The 17,708-nt window shown below is 43.5% G+C and overlaps 1 protein-coding gene across 2 annotated transcripts in view; it reads right to left on the bottom strand.

Moving 5' to 3' along the window:
• Positions 1-1,865: 1,865 nt before the first annotated feature.
• RIDA (reactive intermediate imine deaminase A homolog) overlaps positions 1,866-17,708 on the bottom strand; it is a 29,257-nt gene continuing 13,414 nt past the window's right edge. Inside the window, exons 2-6 of one of the 2 annotated variants that reach the window (XM_038745983.1) lie at positions 16,784-16,889; positions 7,197-7,251; positions 5,759-5,827; positions 3,525-3,580; positions 1,876-1,998 (exon numbers count right to left, since the gene is read on the bottom strand). In XM_038745983.1, coding sequence (XP_038601911.1) covers positions 1,948-1,998; positions 3,525-3,580; positions 5,759-5,827; positions 7,197-7,251; positions 16,784-16,889 — 337 coding nt within the window. In that variant the 3' untranslated portion in view covers positions 1,876-1,947. Of the gene's footprint in view, positions 1,999-3,524; positions 3,581-5,758; positions 5,828-7,196; positions 7,252-16,783; positions 16,890-17,708 lie in introns of both variants that reach the window. The other variant, XM_038745984.1, reaches the window with a different exon arrangement.

Genomic DNA, 17,708 nt, shown 5'->3' with positions numbered 1-17,708 from the left:
GTGTCGCTAAAGTCTATTTGTCATATTAATATGAAAGATTCAAATGCTTTTGATAATCAGTGTCGCTAAAGTCTATTTGCATATTAATATGAAAGAGTCAAATGCTTTTGATAATCAACAGTATCGCTAAAGTCTATTTGTCATATTAATATGAAAGATTCAAATGCTTTTGATAATCAACAGTGTCGCTAAAGTCTATTTGTCATACTAATATGAAAGATTCAAATGCTCTTGATAATCAACAGTATTGCTAAAGTCTATTTGTCATATTAATGTGAAAGATTCAAATGCTTTTGATAATCAACAGTGTCGCTAAAGTCTATTTGTCATATTAACATGAAAGATTCAAATGCTTTTGATAATCAGTGTCGCTAAAGTCTATTTGTCATATTAATATGAAAGATTCAAATGCTTTTGATAATCAACAGTGTCGCTAAAGTCTATTTGTCATATTCATATGAAAGATTCAAATGGTTTTGATAATCAACAGTATTGCTAAAGTCTATTTGTCACATTAACATGAAAGATTCAAATGCTTTTGATAACAGTCACTAAATTCTATTTGTCATATTAATATGAAAGATTCAAATGCTTTTGATAATCAACAGTGTCGCTAAAGTCTATTTGTCATATTAATATGAAAGATTCAAATGCTTTTGATAATCAACAGTCACGAAAGTCTATTTGTCATATTAACATGAAAGATTCAAATGCTTTTGATAATCAACAGTCGCTAAATTCTTTGTCATATGAATATGAAAGATTCAAATGCTTTTGATTATCAGTGTCGCTAATGTCTATTTGTCATATTAATATGAAAGATTCAAATGCTTTTGATAATCCAGTGTCGCTAAAGTCTATTTGTCATATTAATATGAAAGATTCAAATGCTTTTGATAATCAACAGTATTGCTAAAGTCTATTTGTCATATTAATATGAAAGAGTCAAATGCTTTTGATAATCAACAGTGTCGCTAAAGTCTATTTGTCACATTAATATGAAAGATTCAAATGCTTTTGATAATCAGTGTCGCTAAAGTCTATTTGTCATATTCATATGAAAGATATAAATGCTTTTGATAATCAACAGTGTCGCTAAAGTCTATTTGTCATATTAATATGAAAGATATAAATGCTTTTGATAATCAACAGTGTCGCTAAAGTCTATTTGTCATATTAATATGAAAGATTTGTCATAATATGAACGATTCACTCATTTGTAAATGAGCATCACACCAACGCAAGTTTGAATGTGCTTGTTTTTATTTCCATTAGAAAAGCATTTTTAAAACCCACAGGTTTTTGTTAGTTTTTTTTTTAATTGAAAACATTATATTTCAAAATGCAATTCTATAGGTTATTCTACCAAAGGGAAAAAACCACCAAAGGGAAGCCAATAGCTTTTCAGGTAATTTAGAAAACTTCTGAATAGTTGAAACTGATTAACATGATATGAATTTCATGCTATACTTATCAAAACTGATATACGGCTTATTGATTCCCAATCAGGTACTGTGCAAGTCACTAAATTAAGTGGAGGTAACTCCTTATGTGTTATTCTTTCCATCTGAGAGCACGCCAGGAATACAGAATTCCTGGGAAAATGCATTCTTCCCATATTCCTTGCTTCTTTGCCTCTGTTCATTTGGCACAGTAAAGGGTGACAAGTACTGCAAATACCCAGTTTTGACTTTAAAGCAACCTGTCTGTGCACACTGCAAACCCTTCAGTTAATGATTTTAACAAATTTCTGCAAATTGCAAACCCTTCAGTTAATGATTTCGCCAAATTTTCACTCACTGTTCGTTTGAAGCCTATTTGTCAGGAAACCAACATTTTATCAAGGTTGAAACTCCCCCAAATGGACTGCACAAATTAGAGTATTTATTTTTTTTAATTACAATGGTCCTGCACCGAATATAACCGCAACACAGATGAAGACCCGGCTTACAGTCTAGCTTTTGTGACGGCTACTGCTTCAATCTCAACACGGCCTCCCTGTAGGGAAATGATGAAACGGTTCATGAATGATTGTGTAAAAATGAATGCTCCAAGCTTTCAACCCCAAATGGAATACAATACTGCCCATTCCAGTGATTTTATTTTTGTAATTAATTCAGATCTTAGAAAGCAAATGTCCTTTTTATGTATAATTTCAAACAGAACACATTAGGAACTAACTAGGCACTGTGGTCTGGTGGAAAGAGCGTGGGTTTGGAAGTTGAGAGACCTGGGTTTTATCCCCATCTCTACCACTTCCCTGTTTTGTGACCTTAGGCAAGTCATTTGACCTCAATTCCTTCTTTTATTTAATCAATCAATCAATCAATCGTATTTATTGAGCGCTTACTGTGTGCAGAGCACTGTACTAAGCGCTTGGGAAGTACAAGTTGGCAACATATAGAGACAGTTCGAGCGTAAGATATCCTGTAAGGGCCAGGGACAGTGACTGATCTGATTATCTCATATCTATCCTAAGCACTTAGCACAGTACTTGGCAAAGAGTGCTTAGCACATATAATAATAATGATGATGGCATTTATTAAGCGCTTACTATGCGCGAAGCACTGTTCTAAGCACTGGGGAGGCTACCAGGTGATCAGGTGGTCCCACGGGGGGCTCACAGTCTTCATCCCCATTTTACAGATTAAGTCATGAGGCTCAGAGAAGTTAAGTAACTTGCCCAAAGTCACACAGCTGACAGTTGGCGGAGCCGGAATTTGAACCCATGACCACTGACTCCAAAGCCCGGGCTCTTTTCTTCACATATCACAATTATTAGCAATTATTAGACTGTGAGCCCACCTTTTAGACTGTGAGCCCACTGTTGGGTAGGGACTGTCTCTATATGTTGCCAATTTGTACTTCCCAAGCGCTTAGTACAGTGCTCTGCACATAGTAAGCGCTCAATAAATACGATTGATGATGATGATGATTAGCAGCTAGATCTTTGTACGGAAAATGGAATGGAAACGGTAAATGATTTCTTATAGTGAAAGATGGGGGGGATGGACCAAGAGTTGGGGGAAAAAAAAACCCAGCATGGAAAACGGTTAGAGACTTGAAGGTGATATGGTGAGAAAGAAGAGATAATTTAGAGATTGCAGGAAATTATGGGAATTGTAGGAAAATGAAAACTGATTCCATTTTATTTGTCACATTCGTTTGTCGAGAGCCAGCCAGAGATACAGAAGAGGCGGTCTCTGGAGAAAAAAAATCTCTGGTCTATGCCCCTTTCACCCCCCACAGAAATTAATAATAATAATAATAATAATAATAATAATAATATCATAATAATAGCCTAGTAATTACCATCCCTATTAATAGCAGGATAAAAATATACTACAGGAAGCATTGTAAGAAGTGTCCAAAAGAACCAGGGAATCATCTTCTCAATGGAAAACAAAACAGTCATTAAAAACAGGAGGTAAGAAGTGTCCCCAGATTAAGTCATAAACAAAAAATTAGCTGGTAGAAGTTAACATTTTTAGTGATTTTTTTTGCAGATGGCAAGTGGTACTTACTTTAGGCAAAGCAGCAACCTGGTAAGCGGCTCTTGCTGGGAAATTACTCTTGAAATCTAGATTTTAAAAGTTTCACGACAGAACACAGTTCAGAGTCATAATGGTATTGTTCATTCGTTCAAGCGTATTTATTGAGCGCTTTCTGCGTGCAGAGTATCGTACTAAGCCCTTGGGAGAGTACAACAGACAGGTTCCCTGTTAAATTCATTCAATCGTATTTATTGAGCGCTTACGGTGTGCAGAGCACTGGACTAAGCGCTTGGGAAGTACAAGCCGGCAACATCTAGAGACGGTCCCTACCCAACAGCGGGCTCACAGTCTAGAAGGGGGAGAAAGGCAACAAAACACGTAGACAGGTGTCAAAACCGTCAGAATAAATAGAATTAGAGCTATATGCACACCATTAACGAAATAGAGTAGTAAATATGTACAAATAGAGTGATAAATCTGTACAAATATATACAAGTGCTGTGAGGAGGGATGGGGAGGATGTGAAGCACGGAAAAGTACTGTACATCATATTCAATAAACTAGACAATAATAATAATAAGCGTGGCTAAGTGGAAAGAGGCCGGGCTTTGGAGTCAGAGGCCTTGGGTTCAAATCCCAGCTCTGCCACTTGTCAGCTGTGTGACTTTGGGCAAGTCACTTCACTTCTCTGGGCCTCAGTTCCCTCATCTGTAAAACGGGGATGAAGACTGTGAGCCCCCCGTGGGACAACGCTGATTACCCCAGCGCTTAGAACAATGCTTTGCACATAGTAAGCGCTTAAGAAATACCGACATTATTATTATTATTATTATTAATCACTTACTATGTGCAGAGCACTGTTCTAAGCACTGGGGAGGATGCAAGGTGATCAGATTGTCCCACGTGGGGCTCACAGTCTTAATCCCCCTTTTACAGATGAGGGAACTGAGGCACAGAGAAGTGCCCAAAGTCACACAGCTGACAAGTGGCAGAGCCTGGATTTGAACCCATGACCTCTGACTCTCAAGCCCAGGCTCTTTCCACTGAGCCACGCCGCTTCTCTGTTGGGTATCATGTAAATAACCACATTTTCAGGCCTATAAATATTTGTCGTGCAAAATGCTTTCTGTACATCTGAAATGAAGCTTACTTATTCGTTCATTACCTTGTATCCCCCCCAGCGCTTAGAACAGTGCTTTGCACATAGTAAGCGCTTAACAAATGCCATCATTTTTTTGTTGTTCAGTTTCAATCAACTGCCTGTATCATAGACGTTGATAACCAGCATGGCCTAGTGGATAAAGCACAGGTTTGGGAGTCATGAGGACCTGAGTTTTAATCCCGGCTCTGCCAATTGTCTGCTGTGTGACCTTGGACAAGTCAACTTCACTTCTCTGTGCCTCAGTTCCCTCATCTGTAAAACGGGGATTAAGACTGTGAGCCCCACCGTGGGACAAGTTACTTCTCTGTGCCTCAGTTCCCTCATCTGTAAAACGGGGATTAAGACTGTGAGCCCCACCGTGGGACAAGTTACTTCTCTGTGCCTCAGTTCCCTCATCTGTAAAACGGGGATTAAGACTGTGAGCCTCACCGTGGGACAAGTTACTTCTCTGTGCCTCAGTTCCCTCATCTGTAAAACGGGGATTAAGACTGTGAGCCCCCCGTGGGACAACCCGATCACCCTGTAACCTCCCCAGCGCTTAGAACAGTGCTCTGCACATAGTAAGCACTTCAATCTGGGTGGAAAAAAAGCTGTAAGGGGTCATGACTGTAGTCTACGAACTCATGAAGCGAGTGGACAGGTCATCATCATCATCATCATCAATCGTATTTATTGAGCGCTTACTATGTGCAGAGCACTGTACTAAGCGCTTGGGAAGTACAAATTGGCAACATATAGAGACAGTCCCTACCCAACAGTGGGCTCACAGTCTAAAAGGGGAGAAGGTCAGTTATAGAACTGTGATTCAACAAATTGCACAACGGGTAAGACGGCAAACGACGCAACTTGTCGGGAAGGATGGAAACAACCAAAAGGAGAAAGTGTCAGAAGACCATTTTCTCTCTTTCGAAGATCTGCTACTACGACGATCGAAATAACTGACGTGCAAAAAGGAATTGTTTCTTTCTGGGGGTGTAAAGAAGGGAAAAAGAAGAAAGAGGGAGACAGATAAGGCATATGCATTCCCAAACTGTATTTATTATCCCTTTATAAGAAAACAAAAAAATTCAGAATGACTAAGTATAACCAAAAGTTGACTTACACTGCTTATATATTTCATTTACTGCATTGAAGTCATTTATATCTGCCAGTAAAACTGTCGTCTTTACCACTGGAAGACATAAAAAAAAAATGATTACTGGGCTTGGATGTGTGGTCTAATCCAATCCGCTTTCCCTGAGCCTCAGTTGCCTCAGCTGCAAAATGGGGATGAAGACCGTGAGCCCCCCGTGGGACAACCTGATCACCTTGTATCCTCCCCAGCGCTTAGAACAGTGCTTTGCACATAGTAAGCGCTTAACAAATGCCACCATTTTGGAAACGGGAGTGAAATTCTGTGGAGAATGCAAGAACAAGGATAATAATAATAATAATGATGGCATTTATTAAGCGCTTACTATGTGAAAGCACTGTTCTAAGCACTGGTGAGGTTACAAGGTGATCAGGTTGTCCCACGGGGGGCTCACAGTCCTCATCCCCATTTTACAGATGAGAGAACTGAGGCCCAGAGAAGTTAAGTCCAAAGTCACACAGCTGACAGTTGGTGGTCAAATATCACTGATTGACTGTCACAGCTGTAGCCTCTGGAATACTTGGGAAATACTCCCAAAGCATTGAATCTCTGAATAAATCTGTAATAAAGGATGTAAAGAAAAAAGCCCCAGAGTGTGAAAAGCGCTTAGAACAGTGCTCTGCACATAGTAAGCGCTTACCAAAGACCACCATTATTATATCACAGTATCCCAGCCCAATTTTGAGGGAAAAGAAATCTGTTTTTCAGTGGAAACACCACAACTTGTACCCATTTCGTCGGGAAATAATATGTTCTAAGCGCTGGGGAGGTTACAAAAATATTCATTCATTCATTCAATCGTATTTATTGAGCGCTTACTGTGTGCAGAGCACTGTACTAAGCGCTTGGGAAGTCCAAGTTGGCAACATCTAGAGACGGCCCCTACCCAACATCATCATCATCAATCGTATTTATTGAGCGCTTACTATGTGCAGAGCACTGTACTAAGCGCTTGGGAGGTACAAATTGGCAACATATAGAGACAGTCCCTACCCAGCAGTGGGCTCACAGTCTAAAAGGGGGAGACAGAGAACAAAACCAACATGCTAACAAAATAAAATAAATAGAATAGATATGTACAAATAAAATAAATAAATAGAGTAATAAATATGTACAAACATATATACATATATACAGGTGCTGTGGGGAAGGGAAGGAGGTAAGATGGGGGGGATGGAGAGGAGGATGAGGGGGAGTCTAGGATATTACATCCTTGTAAATTCACACTTTAGATATGTACACCAATCGATATTTATTGAGTGCCGACAGTGAGCGGAGCACTGAACTAAGTGTCCGAACTTGATTTTAAATATGTCTCCCAGTTTCGATGTCCCCAGGACTGTTAGCTTTCTCCAAAGCGACAACGTCCAAACAGGCGTACGGAAGAAGCATCGATTAATTAACTCACCGTCGCCGAAGTCACAGTTGGCAGCCTTCAAAATTTCTCCCATATTGCTAAGAGCCTGCGGCACAAAAGAAGAAGGCAAGACGTTGATCAGTCGTTCGTTCACTCAATCGTATTTATTGAGCGCTTACTGTGTGCGGAGCACTGGACTGAGCGCTTGGGAAGTCCAAGTTGGCAACATCGAGAGACGGTCCCTACCCGACGGCGGGCTCACGGTCTAGAAGGGGGAGACGGACGACAGAACAAAACATATTAACAAATTAATAATAATAATAATGGCATTTGTTAAGCGCTTACTGTGTGCAAAAGCACTGTTCTAAGCGCTGCGGGGGGGGATACAAGGTGATCAGGTTGTCCCACGGGGGGCTCACAGTCTTCATCCCCATTTGACAGAAGAGGGAACTGAGGCTCTGAGAAGTGAAGTGACTTGTCCCAGGTCACACAGCAGACATGTGGCGGGGCCGGGATTCGAACCCATGACCTCTGACTCCAAAGCCCGGGCTCTTGCCACTGAGCCACGCTGCTTCCGCCAATAAAATAAATAGAATAAATACGTACGGGTAAAATTAATAGAGTAATAAATACGTACAAACATATATACAGGTGGGAAGGACGAGTCGGCAACATAGAGAGATAGTCAGCTCCCCCACCCCCTCCTGCCTCAGTTTCCCTCCCGCCTCAGCTGAATTCATTCATTCCATCGTGTTTACGGAGCACTGACTGTGTGCAGAGCACTGGACTAAGCGCTTGGGAAAAACAAATCGGCAACAGAGACGGTCAGCTCCCCCGGTTCCTCCCACCTCAGTTTCCCCTTCCCCACCCCCTCCTGCCTCAGTTTCCCAGCCCCCTCGCTCCTCTGTTCCCCCGTCTCCTCCCGCCTCAGTTTCCCTCCGCCCCCTCCCGCCTCGGCTTCAATCGTATTTATTGAGCGCTTACTGTGTGCAGAGCACTGGACTAAGCGCTTGGGAAGGACAAATCGGCAACATAGAGATGGTCAGCTCCCCCGCCCCCTCCTGCCTCAGTTTCCCCACCCCCTCCTACCTCAGCTCCCCTGCCCCCCCCCCCCCCACCTCAGCTTCCCCAGCCCCGCCTTTCCCGGCTTCTACAGCAGTTCATCCATCCATCCATCCAACCATCCATTCAATCCTATTTATTGAGCGCTTACTATTTATTTATTTATTTATTTATTTTACTTGTACATTTCTATCCTACTTATTTTATTTTGTTGGTATGTTTGGTTCTGTTCTCTGTCTCCCCCTTTTAGACTGTGAGCCCACTGTTGGGTAGGGACTGTCTCTATGTGATGCCAATTTGTACTTCCCAAGCGCTTAGTCCAGTGCTCTGCACATAGTAAGCGCTCAATAAATACGATTGATTGATTGATTGATTACTAGGTGCAGAGCACTGGACTAAACGCTGGGGAAAGTCCAATTTGACACCAGATAGAGACGGTCCAGACCCAACAACGGGCTCACGGGCTAGAAGTGAGCCCACTGTCGGGTAGGGACCGTCTCTGTATGTTGCCAACTTGTCCTTCCTAAGCGCTTAGTACAGTGCTCTGCACACAGTAAGCGCTCAATAAATATGATAGATTGATTGATTGATTGATTGATTGATAGAAGGGGGAGAGACAGACAACAAAACAAGTCGACAGGCGTCAGTAGCATCAATATAAACGGAATCGCTCAGTCAATCAGTGGTATTTATTGAGCACTCCCTCTGTGCGGAGCACTGTATCGGAGCCTACCATGCAACAGAATTGGCAGACACGTTCCCTGCCCAAGATGAGCTTCCAGACTAAAGGTGGAGACGGACATTGATAGGAGTGAATTAATAGAGAAGCAGCGTGGCTCAGTGGAAAGAGCCCGGGCCTTGGAGTCGGAGGTCACGGGTTCAAATCCCGGCTCCGCCAACTGTCAGCTGTGTGACTTTGGACAAGTCACTCAACTTCTCTGTGCCTCAGTGACCTCATCTGTACAGTGGGGATGAAGACTGTGAGCCCCCCGTGGGACAACCTGATCACCCTGTAACCTCCCCAGCGCTTAGAACAGTGCTTTGCATATAGTAGGTGCTTAATAAATGCCATTATGATTATTATTATTATTATTCTCTGGGCCTCAGTGACCTTATATGGAAAATGGGGATGAAGACTGTGAGCCCCCCCGTGGGACAACCTGATCACCTTGTAACCTCCCCAGCGCTTAGAACAGTGCTTTGCACATAGTAGGCGCTTAGTAAATGCCATTATTATTATTATTATTATTATTATTCCCTGGGCCTCAGTGACCTTATATGGAAAATGGGGATGGAGACTGTGAGCCCCCCGTGGGACAACCTGATCACCTTGTAACCTCCCCAGCGCTTAGAACAGTACTTTGCACATAGTAGGCGCTTAGTAAATGCCATTATTATTATTATTTTATTATTATTATTATTCCCTGGGCCTCAGTGACCTCATCTGTAAAATGGGGATTGAGACTGTGAGCCCCCCGTGGGACAACCTGATCACCTTGTAACCTCCCCAGCGCTTAGAACAGTGCTTTGCACATAGTAAGCGCTTAATAAATGCCATTATTATTATTATTATTATTCCCTGGGCCTCAGTGACCTTATACGGAAAATGGGGATGAAGACTGTGAGCCCCCCGTGGGACAACCTGATCACCCTGTAACCTCCCCAGCGCTTAGAACAGTGCTTTGCACGTAGTAGGCGCTTAATGAATGCCATCATTATTATTATTATTATTGTCTGCTGAGTGACCTCGGGCAAATCACTTCACTTCTCTGGGCCTCAGTTCCCTCATCCGCAAAATGGGGATGAGGACTGTGAGCCCCCCGTGGGACAACCTGATCACCTTGTAACCTCCCCAGCGCTTAGAACAGTGCTTTGCACATAGTAAGCGCTTAATACATGCCATTATTCTTATTGTTATTATTCTCTGGGCCTCAGTGACCTTATATGGAAAATGGGGATGAGGACTGTGAGCCCCCTGAGGGACAACCTGATCACCTTGTAATTATAATAATAATAATAATAATAATGGTATTTGTTAAGCGCTTACTATGTGCAAAGCACTGTTCTAAGCGGTTAGAACAGCACACATCCCTCCGCACATCCACCCAGCTAGCTCTCTTCCTCCCTTCAAAGCCCTACTGAGAGCTCACCTCCTCCAGGAGGCCTTCCCGGACTGAGCCCCCTCCTTCCCCTCCCCACAGCACCTGTGTATATGTTTGTGCAGATTTATTACTCTATTTATTTATTTGTTTATTTAACTTGTACATATTTATTCTATTTATTTTATTTGGTTGATATGTTTTGTTTTGTCATCCGTCTCCCCCTTCCAGACTGCGAGCCCGCTGTCGGGTAGGGACCGTCTCCATATGTTGCCGACTTGTCCTTCCCAAGCGCTTAGTCCAGTGCTCCGCACACAGTGAGCGCTCAATAAATACGACTGAATGAATGAGTGAATGAAATACAAGGTTATCGGATCGTCCCACGTGGGGCTCACAGCCTGAATCCCCATTTTACAGATGAGGGAACCGAGGCACAGAGAAGTGAAGTGACTTGCCCCTATAGTCACACAGCTGACAAGTGATGATGATGACGATGGCATTTATTAAGCGCTTCCTATGTGCAGGGCACTGTTTTAAGCGCTGTGGGGGGGGATACAAGGTGATCAAGTTGTCCCACGGGGGGGTTCACAGTCTTAATCCCCATTTTACAGATGAGGTAAGTGCTCAATAAATACAGTTGATTGAATGAATGAATATGTTGCCAACTTGTCCTTCCCAAGCGCTTAGTCCAGTGCTCTGCACGCAGTAAGTGCTCAATAAATACAATAGAATGAATGAATGAATGAATATGTTGCCAACTTGTCCTTTCCAAGCGCTTAGTCCAGTGCTCTGCACACAGTAAGCGCTCCATAAATACGATTGAATGAATGAATATGTTGCCAACTTGTCCTTCCCAAGTGCTTAGTCCAGTGCTCTGCACACAGTAAGCGCTCAATAAATACGATTGAGTGAATGAATGAATATGTTGCCAACTTGTCCTTCCCAAGAGCTTAGTCCAGTGCTCTGCACACAGTAAGTGCTCAATAAATACGATTGAATGAATGAATGAATGAATATGTTGCGAACTTGTCCTTCCCAAGCGCTTAGTCCAGTGCTCTGCACACAGTAAGTGCTCAATAAATACAATAGAATGAATGAATGAATGAATATGTTGCCAACTTGTCCTTCCCAAGTGCTTAGTCCAGTGTTCTGCACACAGTAAGCGCTCAATAAATACGACTGAATGAATGATTATGTTGCCAACTTGTCCTTCCCAAGCGCTTAGTCCAGTGCTCTGCACACAGTAAGTGCTCAATAAATACGATTGAATGAATGAATGAATATGTTGCCAACTTGTCCATCCCAAGCACTTAGTCCAGTGCTCTGCACACAGTAAGTGCTCAATAAATACGACTGAATGAATGAATGAATATGTTGCCAACTTGTCCTTCCCAAGCACTTAGTCCAGTGCTCTGCACACAGTAAGCGCTCAATAAATAGGATTGAATGAACAGTGCTCTGCACATAGTAAGTGCTTAATAAATGCCATTATCATGTTATTATCATCATTCAACCCCCCCTCTGATCTAACTTCCCCAATTTCTCTGCTTGTTGGAAGTAAACTACATTTTCCCATTTATTTGTCATAGGTTTTAAAACACTGAGTCACCTTGCCCCTTCCTATCTCACCTCGCTGCTTTCCTACTACAGTCCAGCCTGTGTAGTGTGCCTTGATTTCATCTACCTTGCAACCAACTGCTTGCCCACGTCCTTCCTCCGGCTTGAAACACCCTCCCTCCTCCTCATAATAATAATGATGATGGCATTTATTAAGCGCTTACTTTGTGTAAAGCACCGTACTAAGTGCTGGGGAGGTTACAGGCTGATCAGGTTGTCTCATGGGGGGCTCACAGTCTTCACCCCCATTTTACAGAGGAGGGAACAGAGGCACAGGGAATAATAATAATAATACTAATGATGGCATTTATTAAGCGCTTACCACGTGCAAAGCACTGTTCTAAGCGCTGGGGAGGTTACAAGCTGATCAGATTGTCTCACGGGGGGCTCACAGTCTTCATCCCCATTTTACAGAGGAGGGAACAGAGGCACAGGGAATAATAATAATAATAATGATCGCATTTATTAAGCGCTTACTATGTGCAAAGCACTGTTCTAAGCGCTGGGGAGGTTACAAGGTGATGAGGTTGTCCCACGGGGGGCTCACAGTCTTCATCCCCATTTTACAGATGAGGGAACTGAAGCACAGGGAATAATAATAATAATGATGGCATTTATTAAGCACTTACTATGTGCAAAGCCCTCTTCTAAGCACTGGGGAGGTTACAAGGTGATCAGGTTGTCTCACAGGGGGCTCACAGACTTCATCCCCATTTTACAGAGGAGGGAACTGAGGCACAGGGAATTATAATAATAATGATGGCATTTATTAAGCGCTTACTCTGTGCAAAGCACTGTTCTAAGCACTGGGGAGGTTACAAGGTGATCAGGTTGTCTCACAGGGGGCTCACAGACTTCATCCCCATTTTACAGAGGAGGGAACTGAGGCACAGGGAATTATAATAATAATGATGGCATTTATTAAGCGCTTACTCTGTGCAAAGCACTGTTCTAAGCACTGGGGAAGTTACAAGGTGATCAGGTTGTCCCACGGGGGGGGCTCCCAGTCTTAATCCCCATTTTACAGATGAGGTCACTGAGGCACAGGGAAGTGAAGCGACCTGCCTGAGGTCACATGGCTGACAAGTGGCGGAGCCGGGATTTGAACCCGTGACTAGTGACTCCAAAGCCCAGGCTCTTTCCACTGAGCCACGCTGCTTCATATCCAACAAACGATCACTCTTCCTCCCCTTCAAAGCCTTACTGAAGGCACACCTCCTCCGAGAGGCCTTCCCTGACTAAGCCCTCGTTTCCTTTTCCCCCACTCCCTTCTGTGTCACCCTGACTTGCTCTCTTTATTCATTTCCCAGACTGAGCCCCCTCCTTCCCCCTCCCCACCCTACCTCCTTCCCCTCCCCACAGCACCTGTCTATATGTTTGGACAGATTTATTACTCTATTTATTTTACTTCTACATATTTACTATTCATGTTCTTTTGTTAATATGTTTTGTTGTCTGTCTCCCCCTTCTAGCCTGTGAGCCTGCTGTTGGGTAGGGACCGTCTCTAGATGTTGCCAAATTGTCCTTCCCAAGCGCTTAGTCCACGCTCTGCACACAGTAAGCGCTCAATAAATATGATTGAATGAATGAATTTCCCCCCACCACCCCCAGCCCCACAGCACTTATGTACATAGCTGTAATTTATTTATTTATAATAATAAAGGGACCTGAGACAAGACTACAGCACCTGTATATATGTATATATGTTTGTACATATTTATTACTCTATTTATTTTACTTGTACATATCTATTCTACTGATTTTATTTTGTTAGTATGTTGGGTTTTAATCTCTGTCTCCCCCTTTTAGACTGTGAGCCCAATGTTGGGTAGGGACTGTCTCTATATGTTGCCAACTTGTACTTCTCAACTGCTTAGTACAGTGCTCTGCACACAGTAAGCGCTCAGTAAATACGACTGATTGATTGATTGACTGTGAGCCCACTGTTCGGTAGGGCCTGTTTCTATATGTTGCCAAGTTGTACTTCTCAAGCTTAGTACAGTGCTCTGCACACAGTAAGCGCTCAATAAATACAACTGATTGATTGATTGTGAGCCCACTGTTCGGTAGGGCCCGTCTCTAGATGTGGCCAACTCGGACTTCCCAAGCGCTTAGTCCAGTGCTCTGCACACAGTAAGCGCTCAATAAACACGATTGAATGAATGAATGAATGAATGTCCGTCTCTAGACTATAAACTTATTGTGGGCAGGGAACACGTCTCCCAACTCTGTTACCCCCCCCCCCCAGGCGCTCAGTACAGCGCTCTGCACACAGTACGCGCTCAATAAATACGATTGAATGAATGAATGAATTTCCCCCCACCACCCCCAGCCCCACAGCACTTATGTACATAGCTGTAATTTATTTATTTATAATAATAAAGGGGCCTCAGACAAGACTACAGCACCTGTATATATGTATATATGCTTGTACACATTTATTACTCTATTTAGTTATTTATTTATTTTACTTGTATATATCTATTCTATTTATTTTATTTTGTTAGTATGTTTGGTTTTATTCTCTGTCTCCCCCTGTTAGACTGTGAGCCCACTGTTAGGTAGGGATTGTCTCTATATGTTGCCAACTTGTACTTCCCAAGCGCTTAGTACAGTGCTCTGCACACAGTAAGCGCTCAATAAATACGACATTGATTGATTGACTGTGAGCCCACTGTTCGGTAGGGCCCGTCTCTAGATGTGGCCAACTCGGACTTCCCAAGCGCTTAGTCCAGTGCTCTGCACACAGTAAGCGCTCAATAAATACGATTGAATGAATGAATGAATGTCCGTCCCTAGACTATAAACTCCTTGTGGGCAGGGAACACGTCTCCCAACTCTGTTATACCCCCCCAGGCGCTCAGTACAGCGCTCTGCACACAGTAAGCGCTCAATAAATACAATTGAATGAATGAATGAATTTCCCCCCACCACCCCCAGACCCACAGCACTTATGTACATAGCTGTAATTTATTTATTTATATTAATGTCCGTCTCTACACTATAAACTCATTGGGGGCAGGGAACACATCTCCCAACTCTGTTATACCCCCCCCCAGGTGCTCAGTACAGCGCTCTGCACACAGTAAGCGCTCAATAAATACGACTGAAAGAATGAATTCCCCCCCCCCCCCCAGCCCCACAGCACTTATGTACATAGCCGTAATTTATTTACTTATATTAATGTCCGTCTCTCGACTATAAACTCATTGTGGGCAGGGAACACGTCTCCCAACTCTGTTATACCCCCCCCAGGTGCTCAGTACAGCACTCTGCACACAGTAAGCGCTCAATAAATATGATTGAAAGAATGAATTCCCACCGCCCCCCCAGCCCCACAGCACTTATGTACATAGCTGTAATTCATTTATTTATATTAATGTCCGTCTCTAGACTATAAACTCATTGTGGGCAGGGAACACGTCTCCCAACTCTGTTATCCCCCCTCCCCCCAGGCGCTCAGTACAGCGCTCTGCACACACTAAGTGCTCAATAAATACGATTGAATGAATGAATGAATTTCCCCCCACCACCCCCAGCCCCACAGCCCTTATGTACTTAGCTGTAATTTATTTATATTAATGTCCGTCTCTAGACTATAAACTCCTTGTGGGTAGGGAACACATCTCCCAACTCTGTTATCCCCCCCCCCCCCCAGGCGCTCAGTACAGTGCTCTGCACACAGTAAGCGCTCAATAAATATGATTGAATGAATGAATTTCCCCCCACCACCCCCAGCCCCACAGCACTTATGTACATAGTTGTAATTTATTTATTTATATTCATGTCCGTCTCTAGACTATAAACTCCTTGTGGGCAGGGAACACGTCTCCCAACTCTGTTATACCCCCCCCAGGCGCTCAGTACAGTGCTCTGCACACACTAAGTGCTCAATAAATACGATTAAATGAATGAATGAATTTCCCCCACCACCCCCAGCCCCACAGCCCTTATGTACATAGCTGTAATTTATTTATTTGTAATAATAAAGGGACCTCAGACAAGACTGTGAGCCCGCTGTTCGGTAGGGCCCGTCTCTATATGTTGCCAACTTGGATTTCCCAAGCGCTTAGTACAGTGCTATGCACACAGTAAGCGCTCAATAAATACAACTGAATGAATGAATGAATGAATGTCCGTCCGTCTCTAGACTATAAACTCATTGTGGGCAGGGAACACGTCTCCCAACTCTGTTATATACCGCCCCCCCAAGCACTCAGTACAGCACTCTGCACACAGTAAGCGCTCAATAAATACGATTGAAAGAATGAGTTCCCCCCCCCCCCAGCCCCACAGCACTTATGTACATAGCTGTAATTTATTTATTTATATTAATGTCCGTCTCTAGACTATAAACTCATTGTGGGCAGGGAACATGTCTCCCAACTCTGTTATCCCCCCCCCGCAGGCGCTCAGTACAGTGCTCTGCACACAGTAAGCGCTCAATAAATACAATTGAATGAATGAATGAATTTCCCCCCACCACCCCCAGCCCCACAGCACTTATGTACATAGCTGTAATTTATTTATCTATATTAATGTCCGTCTCTAGACTATAAACTCCTTGTGGGCAGGGAACACGTCTCCCAACTCTGTTATCCCCCCCCAGGTGCTCAGTACAGCGCTCTGCACACACTAAGTGCTCAATAAACACGACTGATTGATTGATGGGTGCCAGTTACAATAGCTATGCACCTGTCGCCGATACTTAGTTGTTTGTCGTCCATCTAGTCGAGGGCAGAGGAGACAATCCCGGTTCACACGGGTCTCGACCTCTAGGGAACGGATTTCGGAATCCTATCTGGGAATACAAGGCATCTGAAGGGGGAAAATTCCAGTGGGGTTGGGAAAGGGACTTACCTGCTTAGTTTCTTCCACCACCCCTCCGGATACAAGCTGTCCGCTGGATGGGTCCATGCCTAATTGTCCAGAGACGTACACGGTTCTGTCTACCAAGACGGCTTGACTGAAATCCAGAGAAATCCAAATCAGTGGAAAGAGCCCGGGCTTTGGACTCAGAGGTCATGGGTTCAAATCCCGGCTCTGCCGACTGTCGGCTGTGTGACTTGGGGCAAGTGACTTCACTTCTCTGGGCCACAGTTCCCTCATCTGTAAAATGGGGATGAAGACTGTGAGCCCCCCGTGGGACAACCTGATCACCGTGTAACCACCCTAGCGCTTAGAACGGTGCTTTGCGCATAGTAAGCGCTTAATAAATGCCGTCGTTATTATTATTATCATGTGACAGGAAGAATGGTGGTGTTGAGAAGCAGCGTGGCTCAGTGGAAAGAGCCCGGGCTTTGGAGTCAGAGGTCATGGGTTCAAATCCCGGCTTCGCCATTTGTCAGGTGTGTGACTTTGGGCAAGTCATTTCACTTCTCTGGGCCTCAGTTCCCTCATCTGGAAAATGGGGATTAAGATTGTGAGCCCCACGTGGGACAACCTGATCACCTTGTATCCCCCACCAGCGCTTAGAACAGTGCTTTGCATATAGTAAGCGCTTAACAAATACCATTATTATTATTATTATTATTATTATTACCTTGTATCTCCCCCAGCGTTTAGAACAGTGCTTGGCACATAGTAAGCGCTTAATAAGTGCCATTATTATTATTATTATTATTATTATTATTACAGTGATGGGAAAGTCAGGGAGAGGACAGGGTTTGGGTGGGAAGATAAAGAGTTCAGTTTTGGACAGGTGAAACTTGAGGCGATGGGAGAACAGCCAAGTAGAGATGTCATCATCATCATCAATGGTATTTATTGAGCGCTTACTGGGTGC

Source organism: Tachyglossus aculeatus, chromosome 4 (assembly GCF_015852505.1).
Source record: "Tachyglossus aculeatus isolate mTacAcu1 chromosome 4, mTacAcu1.pri, whole genome shotgun sequence".
Lineage (NCBI taxonomy): Eukaryota > Metazoa > Chordata > Mammalia > Monotremata > Tachyglossidae > Tachyglossus > Tachyglossus aculeatus.
The sequence above is the reverse complement of the archived record's forward strand: the minus strand, read 5'-3'. Positions and strand labels throughout refer to the sequence as shown.